The following is a 17,735-nucleotide window of genomic DNA, read 5'->3' on the forward strand; positions in this document are numbered from 1 at the left end:
GTAGTTTATTGTGGCCTCAGAGCTTTTTCTGACTGAGAAGGCTCAATGTCTGACAGAACTACATTTCCCAGAATCCCCTAGCATTGAGCCAGGGCAGTTAAAGTGGTCTTAAACTGGATTATTTCTCCAGTGTGTTTTGGACCGTGAGGTAAAACCAGCTTTCCTTCGTCTCTATTATTCTGTTATTTAATTTTGACCATTCAGTAACAAGGGGCGGGGAAAAAGGCGCGAAACTAATGGCGATGATAGTGGCAGGGAAATCAGCCAGTGGGCAGCGCTGATGATGACGTCAGAGCCTTTCCCGGCCAATGGGAGCGCGCTGAGACTGGTTACTGACGGCCTGGAGGCGGGTCCTTTGGGCCTAATCAGGAGCCGAAAAACACCCCGGCTCTCTCAAGTCCCGCCCCTCCTGCCAGTCAAACACAACGTCAAACCTTTCTTCTCTGCTCTCTGTCCGTCTTCTGTAAGTCCCACCTTCTTTACATTTTTATTGGCCACCTAAGAGACGAAGAAGATTTCACTCAAGCCAATAAGAATGCGGAGAGGGTGGGACTTAGAGAAGACGGACAGGGAAGGAGGAAGAAAAGTGAGAAGGCGGGGAAAGAAGGAAAGGGGTGTGTCTTATAGAGAGCCAATGGGAAGCGAGGGGCGGGGCCAGAGGGTTCTAGCAGTTTCCAGAAGGCGGAGTCGGAAGCGGAAAGGCGCGAGGCGAGCGAGAGGAAGGAGAGAGAGAGACGCTTCTGGAGCGAGGACTGAGCCGGCCCTCCGTCCGTCCTTCGGTCGCCATGGAGAAGGTGGGCCTCGGAGCCTGGCCTCGGGGTCTGCGAGGGGAGAGGGAGGCCTAGGAAGGGCAGGGAAGCTCTCGGGGGGAGATGGAAGGGCCTCTGGGGTCGGAATGTGGCCTGGAAGGGAAGGGGAGGGGAGCGCCAGGGCTTCCAAGGCAGGAATCACCGCATGGAGAGCGCTCAATGCCAAGGGGATTCTGGGAAGCGTAGTTTTGGGAGACGTTTGAGCCAATGCAGAAACAACCCGCTTTAACTGCTCAGGCTTCCATGCTGGGGAATTCTGGGGAGCCGCCTTAACTGCCCTGGTTTCAGTGCTGGAGGATTCTGGGAAGTGTAGTTTTGGGAGAGATGTGGGTCCAAAACACACTGCAGGAACAACCCAGTGTGAGGCTGCATTACCTGCCCTGGCTCAGTGCTAGGGAATCCTGGGAAGTGTAGTTTATTGTGGCGCCAGACCTCTCTGATAGAGAAAGATAAGTGTCAGGGCAGCTAAAGCGGTCCCAAACTGGGTTATTTCTGCACTGTGTTTGTTATCCCTTAGTGATAGCATCCCATGGGGTTCAAAACGCACTGCAGGGAGGCCACTTTAGCTGCCTTGGCTCAGTGCTAGGGAATTCTGGGAACTCTTGGTTTTGTGAGACATTGGGGCAAAACACACTGCAGAAATAAATAGCCCACTTGAACTGTCCTGGTTCAATGCTAAAGAATCCTCAGAGCTCTCTCTGACAGAGAAATCTCTCACAAAAGTTCAGGGTGGATTAGCATTCCTATTCCACTTGAAGTGCTCTGGCATCCTCCTGTTGCATTCTGGGAATTTAGAAGATTCAGACAGAGCTCTTAGGCCTCGCTGAACTACAAACCCCAAGATGCAACAGGAGGCAGTCAGAGCTGTTAAGGTGGAATAGCAGCACTTTAAGAGCCTAGCATTCAGAGCAACGGATGCACACTGCAGGAAAAGAGATTCCACCTAAACATTAGGAAGAGCCTCCTGATACTGAGAGCTGTTCAAAAGAGGAAGACACTCCCTTGGAGTGGAGTGGAGTGGAGTCTCCTCCTTCGGAGGCCTTTAAACAGAAGCTGGACGGCCATCTGTCGGGGGTCAGGATGAGGGTCTAGGGCACTAGTGTACCTGAGAGAGAGATGATGGGGCAGTAGGTCTTAGGCATTCATGGGACAAGATCGTGGAGTAGAGAAGGCTAGACTTGCCTCTTAAGAGATCAGGTGAGGCAGAGATTAGGTCTTAGTGATAAGTCAAGGGAAGATGTGTATCAGATGGTGGAGTTACAGTAGGAGTAACAAGGGGCAAATATGGAGAGAAGAAAGAAAGAGAGCCGTTTACACTCTAGTATGTTGTGGGGAATTGGTTTAATAATATCATTTCTGACCCTCCTCTCCCCATGGATCAAGTAGCCGAAAAACAACAGGTGTACAAATACACAACATCAGTTAAAAACATAACATCAGTTTAAAAGAACAAGTAAGACACATACATATCAAAACAATCCACTTGTAAAATCCACAATTTTGAAGGGTTTTGGCTGGGCTGTTATGCTTAGCTGAAGGGGATGAAGCAGTAATAAGGTGGGGCAAGGAAGGAGTGGGAAATGGGGAGGTTACTTCAGACATTGCTATTGATATTTATGCAGTTGCAGCTGTAAAAAGAGGCTTTAGATAACTTGCACTAATAAATGACTGGTGGTTTGCATGGCTGTTGGCACAGATGTATGGGTGTCTACATTGTTTTGAAAGAAAACCAGCAATAGCATATCAGTGTTAGCTTTTACACAAGGAATTAAAAGTGTACTAAGTGATTTGCATGTGTTAAATATCACTCAATCTTACAATGGACCTCTTGCTATTTTTCTGAGCCCTAACCTTGCAGGTGAGTTGTTGGAGCAGAGATAGTCAATATCCGGCCCTCCAGAAATGGTTGGACTGTAGCCACTATCATCTCACCATTGGCTTGTGTTGGGCACCACTGGTAAGAGCTGCAGGCCACCAACGTCTGGAGAGCCATGCGTTCCCCAGTCCTGTGCTAAAAGGAATGCATATGGAAAAGTGTTCAGGAGGCACTTTGGAGGAGAAACAACAACTTGGTAACCTAATCTGCAGTGGAGCTTGCCATTAGTCTTGTTCAAATGCAAAGACCTGTTCTGGAAGTTATAGCTCTAAGGTTAAGGAGACTTGTATTGAATTTCTAGTTCTTTCGGTTTGGATTGTGCAAGAAAGGAGGAGCAGCCTTCAGAAAGATGGTGAGGAGTTTCAGGAGATTTATGGCATCTGAGTCAGTGTATGAATACAGGCCAAGAACTGTGGTTCAGTATGGGAGCACTTGGTATGCGTGCCAATAGTCCTAGTTGTAATCTCCAGCAGGTCTAAGTAAGGCTGGGAAAGAATGCTGGCTCCCTCCCTGAAGAAAAGCTACTGGTCACTTGTACAGTACTGTGCTGTATTTGGTGGGACACAGCTTCCTTGGTGACAGGTTCTGTACATTGAATAAGTTGGAGTCAGTCTTTGAGTGCAAGGCTAAACCAGGCAAGCTAAGTGGAGCCCTTCTCCTTTTCAAAGCTTGTTGGTTTATTACAGGAGCCTTTTGGGACAGTCGCCACATGTTGCGGCATGTCCTGCGCCTAACAGAGGGAAACTGTTGGAAAAAGGCATTTGCCACGCTCACAGGTAATGGATGAAGGCATTCTTTCAGGGGTACAGCCCAATGCTTTGCCAGCCAAAGATCCTAGTTTCATCCCTGGTGTCTCTAGGTAGAGTACAATCCCTGGAGAACTAGTACTGGTCACTGTAGATGCAATATTGAGTAAGACAGACCAATGGTCTGACTTGATACAGGGAGATTCCTCTGTCTAGCAGCCATCTTTGAAAATCTCTTATCAGAGAGACACCTTTCCTGCTTCTTTCATCTGTGAGTTTGTTGTGTATCGAACCTAGACATGTTTGAATGCTGAACAGATGCTTTTACTACTGAGTAATGGCCCTGTCCGACTTACCTAATTGTACGATTTCCCCCTCAGCACTCAATACAAGAATACCTTTATCGTGTGGACATCATGCCTTTGGCACAGTGCTGGCAAAGTTTGACTTTTAAGTGAAAACCAGAGACTGTAGGAAGGCCAGTGAGACTAAATCTGCCCAGGTTATGCCATGGCAACATGGCTGTTTGCCACTAGCATCACTACTCAAAACTGGAACGTCGTTGTTAGTTTTTTCCTCTTCTTTCCCCTGAAGTCTGGTAGATAGTTCTGGGCAATATGTTTTTCCAAGAGAAGGCAAACCAATTCCAATCTTGCATGCAGAGTTTCCCCTCCATTGTTTCCCTCCATTGCTGTTTTGAGTCCTGTACCAGGAGAAAGGTGGAATATAAATGGAATAAGAGAGAAAAGAGCTGTGTGTTAAATCTTGCTAAGCATTGCTGTGCAGCTGTGCAAAGATAATAAGAGCCTCCAGGAGTGCTGACATATAGCCTGGATGTTTGTCCCAGATCAGTGTTGCTAAATGTGGAGATTCTTCTGCCAGCCATCTGTAATTTCAGCCTTCAGTCCGTTTGAATGGAGCAGTGATTCAGAGAGAGCCGCCTCCAGTTTGCCATTCCCTCGAGGAGCAGCCTTGGATGCGACAGGGACGCTGGGTTATGTACATTGGCAGATTGTGGGCTGCAGATTCCTGCCGGCTGCAAACGCTGTGGTCTCTCCTGCTTCCTCTGGAATTCATTAATGGAGGACGCTACCTGGGGAAGTGGTGACTCAGTAACATGTCATCCTGTCAGGCTCACTGCATTTCTTTCTAAGGGGAAGGAGATGTGCAGAAGGCATGTTATATATGGATGCACGTTATGTGTTCTGCAAGACCCTGCCATTCATTACAACTTTATTGTGGCACCTGCAAGCTTGTGAAGGGGTTAGTTGATCAAGGCACATTTACTTCTGGAAACACCGTTCACGCGCTGCCCAGACTTTTATCTGGACAAAAGAGTAAATTCTGGGAGTATAGAAACTGACCTCTTTAAGACATGAGTGGTAAGTTGGATTGAATGTTGAAAGCAACCAAGTTGAGAGCATACGCTTGGATTGCTGCACACTTGGACCACCGACTGCACTGCACAAATTCATGGTTTGAAGTCTGCCTTTTTGTTTATTTTATTATGGTATTTCTCTTTTTTGAAACTTGACATTGCCCAATGGCTAAGAAATTGGTTTGTTGTATAATAATAAAATAATAATAATAATAAAATTTATTTGTATCCCGCCCCTCTGAGAACAATTGGGGTGGCTAACAAGTTGAAAATATACAACATATCAAATCCCTGGTATCCTCCCCCCCTTAAAAAGGTATTAAATCTAATAAAGAATTAAAAACCATACAGGTTAAAACTGACCAAAAGGTCAAACAACAAAACAATACAACAGAACAATAATCAATACAACAGTAGTCAATGGGAGCAGCGGTATCTCTTTATGGGAGTTTCCTGAGACTGGGACTTTCCTGCATTTAAAACTCAGTTCTGTTGTAAAGTTACCTGATGGGCAAGTCACTCTTAGACTCCCTCTTTTCTTTGGCTATATAGGGGGAATGATACCATCTTTACCTTAGGGCAAGAGTAGGCAACTTTGTGACCTCCAGATGTATTGGACTGAAGTGGTCCCAGCCAGCAAGGCCAGAGATTGTGGGAGATGTTGTCCAAAAGTTCCAGAGGCTACCAACAATACACAGGAAGCATTGGGGATATTGAAAGAATTATACAAATATCAGTGATTATGATTTTTGTTCCTTACTGCATTTCACATTGAGAAAATGACTGTAGGCGTATATGAATGGATGTTTGGAGGCCAACCTCTTATTCAAAGCCTGGACAGAGAAGATTATTTTTTTTTAGTTACCGATAAAAGCCAGTTCACATCCTTGGTCTGCGTATGGTGACAGCAAGGGTTATGGGATTAGAGAATTACTTGTGCTTTATGATTGACAAGAAATCGTTCAGTGGAAAAATAGGACAGTTGTTTAACTTTTTCTTCTTTCTCAGGTAAATGAATTGAAGGAGAAGGGTAATAAGGCCCTCAGCTCAGGCAATACTGCCGAAGCGATCAAACACTATTCGGAGGCCATCAAATTGGACTCTTCCAATCATGTCCTGTACAGCAATCGGTCTGCTGCGTATGCTAAGAAAGGAGAATATCAGAAGGCCTTGGAAGATGCTTGTAAGACCGTTGAGCTGAAGCCAGAGTGGGGCAAGGTAAGAAGATCTTCACCTTGTGGGGGGAAATGTTCATTCCCTATGCTATTCTGGTGCTGCTTGACCAGTAACTTTGCCAAATGCCCAGGGAAAGTGTATCTTGTATGCTTTATAGAGATGTGAACACACTTCAGACTCAGCCCTGTTGGGTATGTTTGTCCTGGGGCGTTCCTTGCCTCGGAGATGGAGTACATGTTTTGCCAATCCATCTGATCTTACAGATAAGACTCTGAAAAACTTGCCTGAAACTTGGTCAAGCTGCTTCCAGGCAGTATTGATAATACAGAACTTGATGTCATCAGACATGGCATCAGGCAGTTTCAAATGTCTCCACGACACTTAGGCTGTTCTTTCTCCAAAGAACACAGAGAAGTATACATTCTGTAGTTTGCTACAGAATGTTGCCTAATAGATGTGGGTCTGTGAAGGAGACCAGAACGCCCACGGATGGATGCTGCTGTGTGCAGTGACCACTGTTCCACATTCAGTTCCGTTCCGGGACCTGCCCTCAATGCACTCCTAAGGAGTTGTTTTCCAGATTGGAAAAGCTTTGCTGCCTGGTTACTTGTACATTGTTCATGTATTTGTTTGTAATTGCAAATCTTCCTTTGGAGCCAAAAGTAGCTCTTGCTAGGACTTGTTTGCAATTAATATCCATATAAAGATAAAGTAAAGCAGTGGATTACTTGGGCTCTTGCCACCAAATAGAAAGCAAAAAGAAATGTGGATTACTCAAAAGGTAGTTGACAGTAGAACATGCAAACCTGCTGAAGCAGTCCTTCTATCAGTTTGCAATATCTTCTAGCCCTTGGCAAATTGGCATAGCCCACTCACAGGCATCTAAATGTTAAAAGAATTTCCGTATTCAGTATTGCAGTTGTTGGTTTCCGTGGCAATTAAGGCTGAGAGGTTATCAGTGCATCTTTATCTCCTAGTATGCTCACTGCCGTGGTCCCTTTCCTGTCCTTAGGGTTACTCCCGAAAGGCAGCTGCCTTGGAATTCCTGAACCGCTTTGAGGAGGCCAAGAAGACATATGCAGAAGGGCTGAAACATGAGCCAGGCAATGCACAGCTGAAAGAAGGGCTGCAGAACATGGAATCTAGGCTGGCAGGTGAGGAGATGAGAGCCATGGCTCACTTTGTTCCTTTCCTTGGCTGCACATTGCTAGCTATAGTTTTGCCTTGAAAGGGGAATTTGAGAAATTACTCTTTGAATTTTATTGGTTGATCCACAGTAACTGTTGTTGACCTGTGGAGCCCAAATTACAATACTATCCTCTGTTGGTAGCGGAAGCCTACATGACTCTTGTGGAAGAGCAAGAATACGGATTGCAAGAGTGAGATGGAAGAGCATCAAGTAGGGTCAGCACTGAACTCTATGCAGTTAGGCAGAGTGAGTCTGTTGTTTCGGGTGGAGGATATGGGGAAGTGATGATGGCAATGAACTTTATGTGCTACATGGCCTGCAGTCACCAAGTTGCTTTCTTCGATACTGAATAGTGTCTCAAAATACTGTCAAAATAAGATTCAGTTATCACTCCTGTTGATTTTTGAGACTACTATTAGAGGATGCAGTCTTCCCATGGTTTTTCCAGCAGAAACATTACTTTCTGACTCTGGAGCTTCACCTAAGCCTTGTTCTGAAAACAGTGTAAGATTTAGGTCAAGACAGTTTGTGTGGCCAAGTCTAGAAGAATGGAGGAATTTTAATAGCCTTGGTGTACCATTTAATCCAGACAAGATGGAGGTTATCCTTGACATTTGAAAGGCAAACCAGGGAATAGTTTTAGCCCATGCTGTATTATTTTATACTCCCTATGATAATTCAGGTTCAGAATTTGTGTGCGCTCCCGGATCCAATCCTGAGCTTAAGAAGCACAGATTTTGGTGGTGACCAGAGTTCATTCACACAAAAATACACAGAAAGACAGACGTGTTGAGTTTATTGCAAGGCTCTAAAACTCATTTGTAGTTTGAATCAGAACTGTAGGGCCGGGCTTCCAGTATTTCTTTGGTAACATAGCTGTATGCATTTAGCAGAGCTAGTATTTCCCCCCAGCTGGTTCCCAAAAGATGTGGCCAGTGAAGGCAAGTAAAGACAGGCTTCACACTATCAGTGAGGTGATTTTTCCTCCATAGTTCTTCAGAGCTTGCAGCTGTAAGTGTGAGAGGAGAAGAGTAATAATTTCTTCCTTTTTTTCCTTCCAACCCCAGAAAGGAATATCATGAACCCTTTCAATATGCCCAACCTTTACCAGAAGCTGGAGAGTGATCCCCGCACCAGAGGCTTACTCAATGACCCAAGCTACAGGGAACTGATAGAGCAGCTCCGCAACAAGCCATCAGAACTGGGAGCGTAAGTGTCTTGAGGAAAGGGGGTTGGAAAGGGTGTTCATACCACTATGATATAAAGTTGTCTTGCACAATCAGACCAGAGGGTCAGATGCTCTTGGGAAGCTCACAAACAAATTGTGAAAGTATCTGTCTAAGTCTCTCAAAAATACTTATCTGCTCCTTCTCATTTGAAAATCACGAGGTCATTTCTGAGGAGCTGTGAAACAACAAAATGCTATAAAACACAACCATATTTAAATTTTAGGTTTTGTGGACTGCAGTCCGTGAAAATATATACCATCATAACTTACAGTCTTTTGGTTAGAGGTGGACTGAAAGTAGATCAAGATTTAATAGGTTCTGGGTGATTTGTTTTCGATTTTGCAGAAAACCAAGAGGGAATGTATGAGTGAAAGGTCAGGTGATTGTGATTGTCATATACTTTACAAATTCCTGGGCACAGAGCATATGCCTGGAGGTACCACGCTTCTGTGTTCTTAATGCACATCTTCCCATCTGTGTTTCTATTTTATTCCTGGACTCTAGTTGGTGAACCCTGAGATTGTAGTAAAAATGAAGTAGCTTTTACAAAGCCCTCACTCTGTCCTTGTCTGATTTAAGATGCTAGAAGACTCCGTTGCAAGCAAACAGTAACAGACATGTCCACTCCTGATGTAATTTGGAGCCGGCAGTAGTTTTACAAATAAGGAATGAAGACTGCAGAAGCAGAATTCAAACCCATCTCTCTAACCCTTAGTCCACTAGACTGCATTTGTGTTTCTGCTTCATAATAGGAAACTGAAGGACCCACGAGTGATGACAACCCTAGGAGTGTTGCTTGGTGTTGACTTAGCTGGTGCAGATGATGAGGATGAAGCCATGTCTCCACCCCCACCTCCACCCCCCAAGAAAGAGCCCAAGCCAGAACCCATGGAGGAAGATCTGCCAGAGAATAAAAAGCAGGTACTGCCTACTGGCCTTCAACCAAGAGACTGGGCTGAAACTGAGTCCAACTGTACTGTTTTATCCTGTATTGAGCTTTACTGATCTATCTTCATTGTCAAAAGATTTATAGTCTCTCTTTTTTTAACCTTTTAATAGGAGTCATTTTGTCAGATCTTGTGTATTGCATATTTCTGTATCTCCCCAGCTGTCTACTCACAAGCCATGCAAGGAACATTAAAACAAAATTACCTAAAACTGTCGGGGATAGATGCATTGCATGTTATAGATCCTTTTTAAATGTACCTACATTTCCCTCTTAAAACCTAGCCAAGTGAATAAAAATAGTTTCACCTGGTACCTAAAAATGTTCAGCTGCTCAATGACCCAGACATATTTGTTGCGTGCCTTCAGGTTGCTTCTGACTTATGGTGACCCTAAGGCACATTTGTCACAGGTTGTTTTTCTTGGCAAGGTTTGTTCAGAGAGAGGTTGCCTTTGGCTTCCTCTAAGGCTTATAGGTTACTTGTCTAAGGACAGCTGGTGGGCTTCCATGGCTAAAGGGGGATTTGAACACTGGTCACCAGAGTTGTAGTCCAGTGCTCAAACCTTTTATATACAGAAGATATTCACAGTCAGAAAACTACACTCAAGACTGTTTTCTGTTAGCCGCCTATCTAACTTGAGAAGGTCAAGGCATCTGGTGCATTGTTACCAGAACTAGGTTGAGCAACTTGGTCCCTCTCATATATGATACACAACATATGTTGCTTTTCAGGCTATTAAGGAAAAAGAACTGGGGAACGAGGCATACAAGAAGAAAGACTTTGAAACAGCCCTGAAGCATTATGATAAAGCAAAGGAACTCGATCCAACCAACATGACTTATATCACCAATCAAGCAGGTGAGAAGATGGGTGGAACCTTTCCCATCTGAGGCAGAGCTGAAGTTCTCTAGCAGTCTTGGCAGATGTAAAAAGTTAGACAAGCAAAAAATGGAATACAGTGACTGACCCAGAGTCATATCAGTGTTAGTTGTTATGTGCCTTCTAGTCATTTCTGACTTATGGCAACCTTAAGGCAAACCTATCCTTGGTTTTCTTGGCAAGATTTGTTCAAAGGAAGGTTTGCCATTTCCATCCCATGAATCTGAGAGCATGTGATTTGCCCAAGGTCACCCAGTGGGTTTCATGGCCAAGCTGGGAATCAGACCCACTCAAACCGCTTTGCGACATTGGCTCTCCTGCCATATCAATAAGGTTACTTAAAAACAGGCCATTAAGCACACTTTTTGTCAGCCCTTTTCAGCTGCAGGAGAAGAAAGCACCACAGATGGCTCTTGCTAATCACATTACCTATCACCACTGACTATGCTTAATAGGACTGGTCAGAGTTGCAGTTGCAACAATGTCTGGGAGGCTGTGCTTTGCTCCTCATAGCATTGCACAAATGTTGGTTCCAGCTAATCAGTTCAATATATTACTTAACATATTTCTATGCTGCCCATTAACAAAAAGGTTCTCTGAGCAGTTCACAAATATATGTTGCTGCTATGAAGTGTGAAAATAGAACCCAAATAGCAATGATTAAAGAAGCTGGAGCAGTACTGCAGGAAAAACATGTAGTCCATTTATAGTGCAGTGCATTTTAAAAACACTAAACTAGGCCTGGGAGAGTGACAAAGTTTTACCTTAATGCTTAAAAGGCAGTGATGTGGATGTCAAGCAAACCTGTCTGGGGAAAGCATTCCATGGTGTGGGTTCTACTTTTTAAAAGCCATTTCTGCTAGAGCACAATCTGCTAAAGACATCTTTGTTCATAGCACAACCTAGTGTTGGGAAACCATGGGAAGAATTTATTTATTTTGAGTATTAATACACTGGCCGTTAGCTCAGAAATCTCCCAGGTGGCTTACACGTTATTAACGTGACATTTTCCTGATGTTAAGCTTGCAGTCTGAAATGATGTGACTGAGAAGGAAAAGGGAATGACAGTGGGAGAAGTGGATTAAGTCCAGCAGATGCTGGCTGCTCTTCTCTCCCCAAGGCCACAGTACTGGCAGTTGGACTATGGAGGAAAGGCCTCTTATAGCCACTGGGGCCAAGTCACAGTGGAGCTGTGCCTGGCTGCTCTTCGCTTCTGTGTGTATGTACACAGTTGTTTTTCCTCTTCCTTCTCTCCAGCTGTGTATTTTGAGATGGGAGATTACAACAAGTGCCGAGAACTCTGTGAGCAGGCCATTGAGGTAGGGCGCGAAAACCGAGAGGACTACCGACAGATTGCCAAGTAAGTGGCAAATGCTACCAGACCAACAAGTCTCTCTTAACATTTTCTCTTGCCTTTCTGCTTGTGTGGCTTTGAGGATTTCTTGGTGGTCCTGGCTTTTTCAGCTGCTCATCCGAGGGGAGCACAAGGCTACGCCACCAAATGTGACTTGCATGATCTCTTTACAATTAAATCTGTACATAGACAAGTACAGATCCATGTATAGTTGCCAAGCTTTAAACCTGGGCATTACTTCTTTAACAGAAAATGTGGTACCAGAAGCAGCAGTAATGTGGAAGGAGTAGGAATAGAATCCTTGGTTGTTATTTGCCATCAAATTGACTTCAACCTATGGCAATCCTATAAATGACAGGCCTCAGAGATTTTTTTTTTTATATGCTCGGGGTAGCTGATGAAGAAGGCTTATTTGCTCACCCATTTTCTTTCTGCTTTGTAGTTCATGTATGCTTAAGGGATTCCGGAGGTGGTGGCTGTTTTCCTGGCCTCCCATTGAAAGCCACACATAGCTACAATAGTATCTGCTAGGTCAGGGAAGGGACCAGTCTAGCCTCATGTGGGAGCAGCCACTCAGAAAGCTCACCCTTGTGTCTTCACCAAGTGTGCTTGAGATGGTGGCAGGAGGAAGAGATTCCTCCCAACCCATAGTATGGAGTTTGCCTTTTCCGTAACATAACTGTCATTTCCATCCTCCAAAACAATATTGCATGGGTACTAGGGATTAGAATTTTTGCATTTTCCATGTGCTTGCCAGCTTTTCATTCTTGGTATGTTCCCTTGCATCTAGAGCTTATGCCCGGATTGGTAATTCCTACTTCAAGGAAGAAAAATATAAGGAAGCTACTCAATTCTACAACAAGTCATTGGCTGAGCACCGGACTCCAGATGTGTTAAAAAAGTGTCAACAGGCAAGTCTTTGGTTTTGAGAACCCTTGTATATGTACCAGTGTGCCAGGCAAAGCAAGAAATCAAAAGGGCTGACAGTGTTCAAACCACTTCTTTTTTAGGCTGAGAAAATCTTGAAAGAACAAGAGAGGGTAGCCTACATCAATCCTGAGCTGGCTCTGGAAGAGAAGAACAAAGGCAATGAGTGTTTCCAGAAAGGCAAGGATTTTATACTTGTGTGTTGATTTATTACTATATGTGCTGAAAAAGTGAGCATTGCAAAGATATTTAGATACAGAGGGATTATCTTGGAAATATGAGAATGTTGATCAACTGCTGTAACAGCCAGAGGCTAACCATCTATTCATGATTGTGTTGTGAATTATTATAAATGTGACGGATGCTTCTGCTGATTGACGCATTATGGCAAAAAAATAAATATGGTTTGCTCTTCCCTTTGAACCAAAACAACACTTTCTGTGCCAAGCCTCAAGGAAAACTGGACAGAAACTTGCTAGGTGGACTTCAGTGCTGTTTTGACTATACAGTGGTACCCCGGGATACGAATGCGCCGCCTTACGAAATTTCCGGGTTACGAAAAAAATCCATTGAAAAATCCATTTCCGGGTTACGAAGGTTATTTCGGGTTACGAAGAAAAATTTGGTGCTTTTCGGCGCGATTTCACACGGAATCGCGGCTTTCGCTATTAGCGCCTATGGGCTTTTCGGCTAGCGAAAGTTTCCGGGTTACGAAAGCGGCGGCGGAACGAATTAATTTCGTAACCCGGGGTACCACTGTACTGCTTCAGTGAAGCACTTTGAATTCTCAAAAAATGTGTGGCTGTATGCCTTAAAAATATCTATAAGTATATCAATGATTTGAAAAGTCAGTGTTTCTGATTACAGCTCCCAGATTGCCTTAGACAGCATAGCTCCTGCTTAGACCAGTGGTTCCCAAACTCTGCTTCTTCACATGTATTTGACTTCATTTTCCAGAGTTCCTAACAGTTGTTCATATTTTTGTTAGTTGAAGTACAAAATGCCTGTAGAACAAAAGTTCAGGAATCATTGTCTGAAACCTCCTAGGAGTTGTGACACAAAATCCTAATTTTTTGAACTTTTTGTGTAGATCTCTCTCTCTCTCTCTCTCTCTCTCTCTCTCTCTCTCTCTCTCTCTCTCTGTGTGTGTGTGTGTGTGTGTGTGTGTGTGTATATATATATATATATATATATATATATATAAATAATTCAAAGATTATTTAAACATGTATTCTTTTTCAGGGGACTATCCACAAGCAATGAAACACTACACGGAAGCCATCAGACGCAACCCTAATGATGCCAAACTGTACAGTAACAGAGCTGCCTGCTACACCAAATTGCTAGAGTTCCAGTTAGCATTAAAGGCAAGTGTTGTGAATCAGTGACTTCCAGACTTCAATCCAAGATACCTAGATGAAATCAATTGTGCCATGCTACGTTGGCTCAGTGATTGGAAAAGTGTTGAAACATTATTTTAAAAGTACTGTCAGAGGCCATTTCCCCCTTGGAAGTCTAGCTTTTCAATCTGACCTTCATACTGTGCTCTTGTTCTATGCTTATTGAAGGCTCCTCTGGTGCATTTTAAACACTTGTAGTTTTTCTGCCAACTCAGCCATCTAATCCTGCACAGTGCCTGTTTCTGGGTTTCCTCCTTCTTGTCCAAAACAGTTGGCTAGTATATTAGGTTTTAAAGACCTTGATAATTTGTAAGGTTTGTCACCTGTTTGGCTCCTGCATAATACATTTCAATTACAAGAAGATCAGAGAATCAAACTAAATAGAAATTAAGACCTAGCTGATACAAATGGCAAATGAGGCAATAGTGCATGTTTAACCCTAGCCCTTTTTGTTACAGCATGGGAGGATCCTGTGGTTGAATATTTTTAGATGTTTTAGTCCCCTTCATGCAGAAAACTAGCTTGTCAGAGAGAATGCTAGACTAGAGAGAACGCCTCATTGGCATACTTTTAAAAAACGTACAGGGAACTTTCTGCATGTAAAAATAATCCACATGACATCCCTACTGTCTTACTTTAACTTCCTTAATTTCACAAATATCTTGATAAATATAGTGGGAAAACTGAGATTTAAAAATTAATGAATGTTGGAGAAATAAAAACTCATCTTTAGTTTATCCATCTTTATTTGAATGCTTAGCTCTTAAAAGTCTGGGTTTGAATTTATGGCATGTACAACTATGTTTGTGATGCCACTTCTTTTTGTTGACAAGTCCCTCCTCTTCAACAGCTGCGTCAATGTGTTATCTCTCCATACTGAAAAACCTCTATATTTGGCTAGTTGAAAAAAGGAGTGATGGACAAAATGAAACTATCAGCTTCATTGAGTTTGTCAAGTTCACCAGCTCATAATTTTCAGGGCCTGCTGAACAGGTCCTGCATCAATAAACTGAATTTATTAGCTGGTTTTAGAAGATAGGTAGATTTAACTGAGGATACACTGTCATTCAGAGGCTCAAGTATTAGGCAAGAGTCAGAGAAGACCCCAAGGATGTTGAAGTGGTCACTAAGCTAGTTTGGATGGGAAGAGAAAGGCAATATTCTTCTCTGAAATAGTGATCTTTTCAAATAAAAATGGTTTCTCTTCCTCCTGCAGGACTGTGAAGAATGTATTCGGCTAGAACCCGCATTCAGTAAGTACATGGACTTGAGTTGATTGACTTCAAAGGGCGGAATTGGGAAAGCTAAATTGGCAGCAAAGAAGCTAGTGTAGTGCATCACACACAAAAAGGGATGGTAAGAAACTGGAATGTAAATTGTCTGCAAGTCTCTGGCAGCTGCTGGCCTGTTCTCTTGGAGAACTCACCTTCATTCCAGCAAGGCTCCTGTTTGAATTAAGGAGAGGAGGAAAGATAGGATGATGGTTGCGGGTGCATGATCCTTTGCACAAAAGACTCATAGCTTGCTGTTGGTTTTCAGTCAAGGGCTACACACGCAAGGCGGCAGCACTGGAAGCAATGAAGGATTATACCAAAGCCATGGATGTCTACCAGAAAGCCCTGGAACTGGACTCCAACTGCAAGGTGAATATTTGGCTGGATCTATTGCTGTGGTACAAAAAAATTAATAATGGAGCTGGCTTCCCTTAACAGGCACAGGAAGGCTATCTAGGAAAGGATTATGTGGAGCTATGTTCTAGGAGCTAAATTTAATCTTAATTGTGAGGGAGTCCCTTTCTAGTAAAGTCCTGCCTCCAAACCAAGGGAGGTTCTGTCTAGAGAAGAGGGTATTCCTAAATTTTAAGCTCCTTTTTCCATCCCAGAAATCTGAGGATGGAAAGCAAGTGAAGCTGAGTGCACAAGGCAGGGCCTAAACTGAGGTCTGATGTAATTCTTAGGAAAGTGACATTTCCCACTAACGCTAAAACACTTTGCATTCTAGGCATGTCTATGGAGGAGTAAGCTAGTTTCCAGTCGTTTGGTCTGTAAATTAGATTTCAGTTCCAAGCCTCAGTCTCCTGACTAAGTAGTCTCTTGTGTTTAATCTCCAGTCATATGGGAGAGCATGGAAAGACAGGCTGGGTGGGGAATCTCTGGAGGCCACATCTGGCCTATGGCCAGACTTTCCCCTTCTTTGCTTTATAAATGGATATGTGTTCCTACCAACTATTTCAGGCAAGAAACTAAGACAGTAATAAAGACTGTAGCATCATACTACTACTTGAGTAAACCTGGACGGAAAGAGGGTGGGTGGGCGGGCAGGGAAAGGTTTCCATCTCAGGCAGCTTTAAAGTGCTGTTGAACTTCCACAGGAAGCGGCAGAGGGTTACCAGCGCTGTCTCATGTCCCAGTACAACCGCAATGACAATCCTGAGGATGTGAAGCGCCGTGCCATGGCTGACCCTGAGGTGCAGCAGATCATGAGTGACCCAGCCATGAGACTGATCCTTGAGCAAATGCAGAAAGATCCTCAAGCATTAAGCGAGTGAGTGAGGCCAGAGAGCCACCTGTGGGTCTGGGCAGTGCGCATAGCTTAAAGGTGTTGCTTTTTTTCGGGGTGGTGATTCTAAGCTGCTGCCAGTTATGGATCTAGGTGAAATTATACGTATCAGTGGGTGTTTGCTTATTGAAACACCGGATAGAGATACAAAGACCATTAAAGCAGAGCACATCATTCCTCCAGTCTAGGAGTAAATACAAACCAGTATTTATGTGCATTGTTTTCTATTTAATTCTAACTTTGCATGGTCTTTGTGTAGACTCAGCTGTTGAGTTCTTAAGCATTTGTTAAAGATTTCTGGATTTTGGAGTGTAGTAGGGCTAAGTGTCTTACAACCTATTGGACTTGTGGTAAGAAAGAATTCAGTATCAAAAAGGGAATTTTGCATGTGTTATCTAATTGCATTAGTGTTCAACACAAGGAGTCAGGAAGAACTGGATAGAATTGACATTTATTATATATTTGCTCTACCCAGTAAGAAGTATCCGCTAGGCAAGTTAGATGAACTAAAATAATAAAAATGCAATACAGTAAATAATAGGCAACAAAAAGCATTTGTATTTCCAGATTTGGGTGTCGACACTGATAGAGATCCTGTTACGATCTCTGGGAATGTGGTCATTGTTCAGTCATTTGAGTGAGACAGAGGTTTTGAAAACTCCCCTTTTTTCTCTTTCCTTTCTGCAGACACTTGAAGAATCCAGTCATCGCCCAGAAAATCCAGAAGCTCATGGATGTTGGTTTAATTGCCATTCGGTGATGATTTTGACTCTGCGCCCTCCCTCCTTTCCCCTGTTAAAAAGGGCAGCTGGGACTTCTGGATGCTGGCAATGCCATTCCAGGGCGCATTCCTCTGTCAGAGGCAAAGACTTGTACAGTCCAGTGGTGTGTTGGTTTTTCATTTGCACACACATGTGTGTGCTCACACCAAACCACCCCGCCAGCTCCTCCTGGGCCTGGCCTATCAGATATCATGGCTCATTGTTCTGTCTGTCTCAGCAGTTATTCCCACTTGTTAGCTGCCCTCTTCTACTTTCTTCTCCTTCCCCTATTGCCGTTTTAAATTCTCCTTGCCAGTGACTGTGGCGTGGAGAAGTTCGTCACTCATTTGTTGTCTCATTTCTTTCAGCTCTGAGGCTGCATACTTTTTTTTTTGTCTGCTGCACATGCAATAAAAGCAAAGTTAGTGGCTTTGGCTTCTTGAGTCACCTTCCTTAATCTTTGAGGTTCTGATCTAGAATCTGGTTTCTGCATTCATACTTAGGC

General features: G+C 43.6%; 1 protein-coding gene across 1 annotated transcript; it reads left to right on the forward strand.

Annotated features, from left to right (window-relative positions):
- Window positions 1–677: 677 nt before the first annotated feature.
- Window positions 678–17,660, forward strand: STIP1 (stress induced phosphoprotein 1). Its single transcript, XM_089483157.1, has 14 exons — window positions 678–794; window positions 5,818–6,027; window positions 6,998–7,139; window positions 8,242–8,383; window positions 9,156–9,324; window positions 10,082–10,208; window positions 11,487–11,589; window positions 12,374–12,494; window positions 12,594–12,690; window positions 13,753–13,877; window positions 15,127–15,163; window positions 15,450–15,553; window positions 16,282–16,454; window positions 17,157–17,660. The coding sequence occupies exons 1-14, from the start codon at window positions 786–788 to the stop codon at window positions 17,227–17,229; spliced, it is 1,632 nt and encodes a 543-aa protein (XP_089339283.1). The 5' UTR covers window positions 678–785; the 3' UTR covers window positions 17,230–17,660.
- The last annotated feature ends 75 nt before the right edge of the window (window positions 17,661–17,735 follow it).

The sequence above is a fragment of the Sceloporus occidentalis genome, unplaced genomic scaffold (assembly GCF_023333645.1).
Source record: "Sceloporus occidentalis isolate IW3139 unplaced genomic scaffold, rSceOcc1.0.p SCAF_20, whole genome shotgun sequence".
In the NCBI taxonomy this organism is placed as follows: domain Eukaryota; kingdom Metazoa; phylum Chordata; class Lepidosauria; order Squamata; family Phrynosomatidae; genus Sceloporus; species Sceloporus occidentalis.